The 5,955-nt window shown below is 38.6% G+C and overlaps 1 protein-coding gene across 3 annotated transcripts in view; it reads left to right on the forward strand.

Annotated features, from left to right (window-relative positions):
- The first annotated feature begins 4,778 nt into the window (after positions 1–4,778).
- Positions 4,779–5,955, forward strand: part of mpzl3 (myelin protein zero-like 3) — a 16,201-nt gene continuing 15,024 nt past the window's right edge. For 2 of the 3 annotated variants that reach the window (XM_046074071.1, XM_046074070.1), the window contains exon 1: positions 4,779–5,022. Coding sequence is in view for 1 of the 3 variants with exons in the window: in XM_046074070.1 (XP_045930026.1) it covers positions 4,947–5,022 (76 nt within the window). In the remaining 2 variants the exon portion in view is untranslated. The remainder of the gene's footprint in view (positions 5,023–5,955) is intronic. The other variant, XM_046074072.1, reaches the window with a different exon arrangement.

A 5,955-nucleotide genomic window follows, 5' to 3' on the forward strand; every position in this document is an offset into this window, starting at 1 on the left:
CATCATGTCATGTACATTCCGTCACACAAAGGCCATCTGAGAAGACACTAGTTGGCCCATGAAAAAGGGAATCGCACACAACTTGGCAAGATTTAATGTAATTCATCTATTATGTAAGAGAGGTATCTTGTTATCCACCATTTATTATGTATCATTATCTTGAATGCACTCCAGTTGTGTGCTTATGATGTCTGTCTGCAGCGCTCCTCACTTGTTTAGCTGCAAGCATTACTGCAGTGAATTGTTGTTTAATTTGTTGCACGTCTAGTATGCTTACGCCTGCCTTTGTGACTTCAGTTTGAGTTTGCTTGTTTGTTGGATGATATTGTTCGTGACTATGAATGTTTTACTTTGTCTATGTGTGATTTGGGGCCATTTGTGTGCACTGATCAAAGTCTGTCCCTGGGAGTGCAGCTTTAGTTACTGACTGACAGACCCAGAGAGTGTGTATGTGTGAGTGTGTAGCTGAGGACAGAGCAGGGTTGAAAAGCACTAAAAGGAGGGACAGGGTGGGTGGGAGTCTGTTTTTCCAAGCTAAATCATTAAATTTTGTTCTAGAGACAGGCCACTAGTGTTGAACTGACAAACCAGTCCCTAGATAATCTAATGTATCACAAAAGCTTCTGTGGGTTCCTATTGCAGAGCTTTTATAAGCCATTTCTAGAATTTGTTAAGACTGTCACATATGGTAAATTAACATTTTGCAGACGTAATGTGAAGATCTTTCTAGCAGGGTCTAGCTATCTTAAACACATAAACATCAGATGTTTGCACCAATGCTCAACAATCATCTATTTTGTAGAAAAAGCAGATATGCCATTTGCTCCTCATCATCTTGAGCAGACCAGAATGCTACACGCAGAACACAAAGACTGTTCTGTTCTTGATTGTTGCTATGAATTCATCACTGCTGTAACTGTCTCCACCCAGACAAACAGAACCACATCTGTGTGCAACAAGTTCATGCCTGATCTCAGGTGGTTGCCAAAAAGGCATTCTGGGAAATGCATGAAAGCTGGTTAAACATTCAATGCTGCTGAGCAATCAGCTGGCACACCCGACAGATATTGGCTGTTGTTCCCTCCAACTGGTGATGGTTTTGATACTTCAACAAATTAAAGAAGAAAGATATCGAATGTTAAACATCACTAGTTGAAGAATTGTCTGCTAGAGTCCAAACTGATTTTTGTGTATCAACATCTGTCTGCCTTATTGTTGCGTCTACAAGATGAATGTGAACCAAACTCCTGGGAGATCGTCCCTTTTTCATGACTCATTTAATAAGCCACATTATGTTTATTACTGCAACACATGTAAGTAATTTCTGCAGAGAACATATAAATGTGGGCTTAGTTTGGTAAAGGAAGGGAATGAACCATAGTGTGCAGTCTTTACCGAAAAGGAAATTATGTCTGTCTTCCTCCCTCCTACTGGGTTTCTGTCTTGCTTCATGTCTCTCTCTTTTTTGTCTGAATTACACCCCTCAGGATGGGCGGTACCTGGCACAGTAATGTGGGAAGGCACTAAATTCCTTTACACACACACACACACACACACACACACACACACACACACACGGGTTTGGCACAACAGATTGCGGAATATGAGGCAACCACCTCACTTTTATGCAACTATAAGACTGAATGTAAAACTGTGACTTCTACTGATGGCTCCACACACATACACCCACATATGCACGCAAACACTGCAGTTATGAATCCATTCACTTTAAAGGTGAGGAGTCTGCTTCATTTGCCTCAGTGTGTTGTATAACGTAGAGCCTCCTGTAGCTATTGAGGCTAATGAGTAATGCTGTCATGTTTGTGCAAGCCCTGAGAAGAGTTTCTCAGAATGGGAAACCTTTAAAAGACAATGAGTGTGCTGGAGTGTAGCAGATACAACCTTTCATCAACTATTCAGCGCAAATAAAGTGGTGAAAAGACCAAGGGACTGTCACGTTTTTGGCTGAAGGATAATGGTTACATAATATAATTTTCTGGCCCCAACAATTTGAATCACCTTTATTAGTCTCCTCCAGTGTTGACAACAGAAGAACAGGTCTGTTGTTGCCCAGAGTCGCCAGAAAGCCAGTAAGTGGGGAGAGCCTTCATTGTGACTGAGAAGATTTCAGCTGAAACTGAGCCCCTGTAATCACTCACAATATATAACACAATGGTGTGTGTGTGTGTGTGTGTGTGTGTGAGTACCTAGGTAAGAGGCAGATTTTTATCTTCTAACAGATGATGAGGAGTCTGTATCAGATTATGTAATATAGTTAACACAATACTACACTGTGGAAAGCATAAGATGTGAATGCTCCCAGGTAAAGCAACCCCTTTAACTCAGCATCTATTCAGAAGAGGGAAGCGGTATCCCTGCCTCAGTGTGGGAACTATTACATAACATTGTTAACAGATACAATACAAACACTGTACTTGTGAATGGATGCAGGGAGGAGCAAGCCAGTGCCTACATCTTTGTCTCATATTAGAGTGGGCATCCACAGCGTTTGTGACAGCGTCACAAAGTACAAGCAGGTAAGAGCATAAGCCAAAGAAGTTGTGTATACTGATGTGCCTGTCTATGAAGACAATGCTGGATCTCTTTCAAAAGGTAAACAGTGATGAAACATTGCTTTCAGAGACATTGTTTTACCCACATATCATCTTTATTACATCTGACTCTGGCCTTTTCCCACATAAATAATTCCCACACGGTTTGTACCAAATTAGATGTTAGTTGTACAGTGATTAGCATTTATTGTATGAAAACCCCACTTTTCACAGTCCCGTATTAGAGAGCCTCTAGGCACAGCTGCTTTTTCATTTGAATCAAGTTAGGGTGCAATGTTTACTATGAGGAATAAGCATTTCCTGAAACTCATTAACTCTACATCAGATTAGTTTTCGCTATACAATTAGCTATCTTCAAAGTACACATGAGATTATTTGCTTTGAGTTGTGTTTTCTTATGGTGCCATACTTTTATGTATCTAACCCAAAAAAACAATATCTGTAGCTATATAGGTTGTGATGTACAGCTGATACACACACAGTGTATATAAGGGAGCAAGGCCCAGAGTAATAGTGGATGCTGCTTTCATTCAATACAATATCCTTGGATATGACATGAGATGAAATGACATTATGCCACACGACTCCAGCATGTGGTCTGAATGGAGGAGACACTCCTGACAGACCAGATGTGAAGTTGGAACTGACAATACACACCAAATAAAGGCATAAATAAACTTCAAACTTACACCAGAGTGAAATTGAACTGAACTGAAAAAACAAATTCCTTAGTGATAATTAAACATCAGTAAAGACAGGAGACTGGGGACAGGGATAGTGGAATAATATGCCCAGCAGTAGCAGAGGTGTCCCACTAGTACATCCACAGGTTTTATACAGACACTGGCTGGGGAGATATGGGAAGAACTGGGCCACAGGCCTCCAAATGGATGGGTCACATGAGGGGATGGAGATGTGCAAAGAGAGTGTATTATATTTTAATATGGTTTCATTTTAGTTCCACAGCTGATGCCTGACAAAAGAGTCACGCTCATGCCCTCTTGCTCATGATCAACATTAAACTGCCTAACTAATTAACATTAACAACTTCAGCAATAATTCCTTTTGTCTTTACATTAAAAAAGCCACTTTATTTTGAAAAGAACTACTGTACTACTATATTATTATTATTATTATTATACCACTGAATATTAATCTCCTGAAAATTTCATTTACATTTGTTTTGCTAGAACAACCTAAAATAATCTACTAATTAATTTTCTGTCAATCAACTAACTGATTAATTGACTAAACATTTTCCTGTACTTGTATAAACTATTGGGTAGTTAAATTTATTACTAAACACCATACAAAATGTTAATACTTACTTAATTTGTAAAGTAGTTAGTATGGTACAGTAGTTAGTAGATGTAGAAGGTGGCATGAAAAGATACTTAAGCAAAGTACAAGTACCTCAAATTTGTACATACAAGTACAGTACTTGAGTATATGTAGCCTACTTAGTTACTTCCAACCACTGCAAATAATCACAAGGGCGTCACTTTGTGTTGAAAAGTGGTGGGGACAAGGGTTCAGATTAGTGGTGTGATGGCACACTTGGGAGACATGACAATGCACAAGACCAAGACAAGAACATTCTTAACACTATTTTGATAAATGCTCAAAAACCTGAGTGGGGCACTGGGGGTCCCCCAGAAATTTGGAGCATTAAACACTACATTTCTTGCCTTCTGAAGACATTTTCTCTTACAATTTATGTTGGAAATGTCTTTATTAGAGAGAAACAAGTATAAAGAGAAACAAAGAATTCAGCTGGCAGGGTAAAATTCATCAATATAAAAATAAACGGAATATAATACAGTAATCAGCAGCTTGTTTGTTGTTTTTTTGGCTTAAGTTACTTCCATGGAGAATGCTCATTTGCTTCTTCTATATTTAAAATGTATTATGTTTTCATATTGTGCAAATAAATGTATCTCAAAGCACTTTCATTTGTTAGTTAACATTTCTTGGAGCAAGTTATTTTTCAGAACATTTTTAACAAATGCTTTCAAAATGTGGTGGGGAAATGTCCCCAGCAGAAATGGTCTATGTAGCTTACAATCACGCAGATTTGCGGTTGAATTAGAAACACACTACGAACATCATAGTTATAGCATATTCTAACTTTTATCTGTCATTCTTTATTTATTCCATTCTGTCCTTCTATAAAAGCTTGAAGGTTAGGCTACTTGTTTTGCTCCCAGTGTTCCAACAGCTCCACTTCCTGATACACCTGTTTGTCAGGTAGGCGTAGCGAGACACACTGAGTCATGACTAAATACGCTATGGGAGGAATTTTACTGAAGCTTTGACGCAACAATTTTTTCCTCCTAAATCGTCATACGATTAAACCCGTTTTAACAACTTAAAATGCGTCGACCTCGCCAAGGGAATAAGGTTACCGTTCAGAATTTCGTTTTGCTGCTGTATCTGGTCGGCTTATTCGGTAAGTAAACAGGCCACAGCTGCGCTTTCATGCCACTGCTTCAACACAAGTTCAAACAGAGAGAAACTAGATCTAGCTGTGTGTAGGCTACACTGGTAATGTCATTTTCGATTAAAGGCGTCGACATTTACAGTTGGAATCTTAAGATAATTTAAGTTTATTCACTTTTAATAGTCCACGTTTCATTACAGTAGTCCATGAAAAGACCTACTAAAAGAAAGAAACTTCTACAGCCCCTTAAAGGCGAACGCCATGATTTAAAAAAAACTAACAAAAAAACTGCAGACCTCCCATGAGAATATAGCATGTGAGGTTGTTGAGAACTTAACTGCAGACACTTTTTAAGTCATATCCGTCAATTAATGATCGCATTTTGCGGGAATAAGTCAGAATAGCCTTTAGAAATCAGCTGGCTGCCCCTGTGGATACAGGTGCAGGCCATATGCTCTTATCTTTTTTTATTATTCTTTACACTTGTTAAAGCACTTTGTAACTTGTTTTTGAAAAGTGCTCTACAAATAAGGATTATTATAATAATGACCGGCCAGTGTAAAAGCCAGGCTCGGAGGGATTCTGACAACTGGTATGCAGTGAGTTAAGACACTGTCTTTTTGCCAAGTACATTATAAACATGGCTCTGAACTGTGGGCAGTTGTTTGCCTCTCTTTGAAAGACTCTGGCCTGGTACAGAAGTAAAAAGATAAAGAGAGAGAGATACATACAGTAATGGCTTTTTGTGTATCACTGTACTGTAAATGTTGGAACCAATTAATATCATTGTGGTTTTATATTTTATTAATAGCTATTACTTAACTTAATTTAGTTTTTTTGTCTTACATTTCTTCTCAGAGCAGTGTCTGCCAAGGCATACAAATGTTGCAACGTTTCCCTGCCAGGGTCACATCAGAACATTTCAAACTATCAGAATATGAT

The sequence above is a fragment of the Micropterus dolomieu genome, linkage group LG17, assembly GCF_021292245.1.
Source record: "Micropterus dolomieu isolate WLL.071019.BEF.003 ecotype Adirondacks linkage group LG17, ASM2129224v1, whole genome shotgun sequence".
Lineage (NCBI taxonomy): Eukaryota > Metazoa > Chordata > Actinopteri > Centrarchiformes > Centrarchidae > Micropterus > Micropterus dolomieu.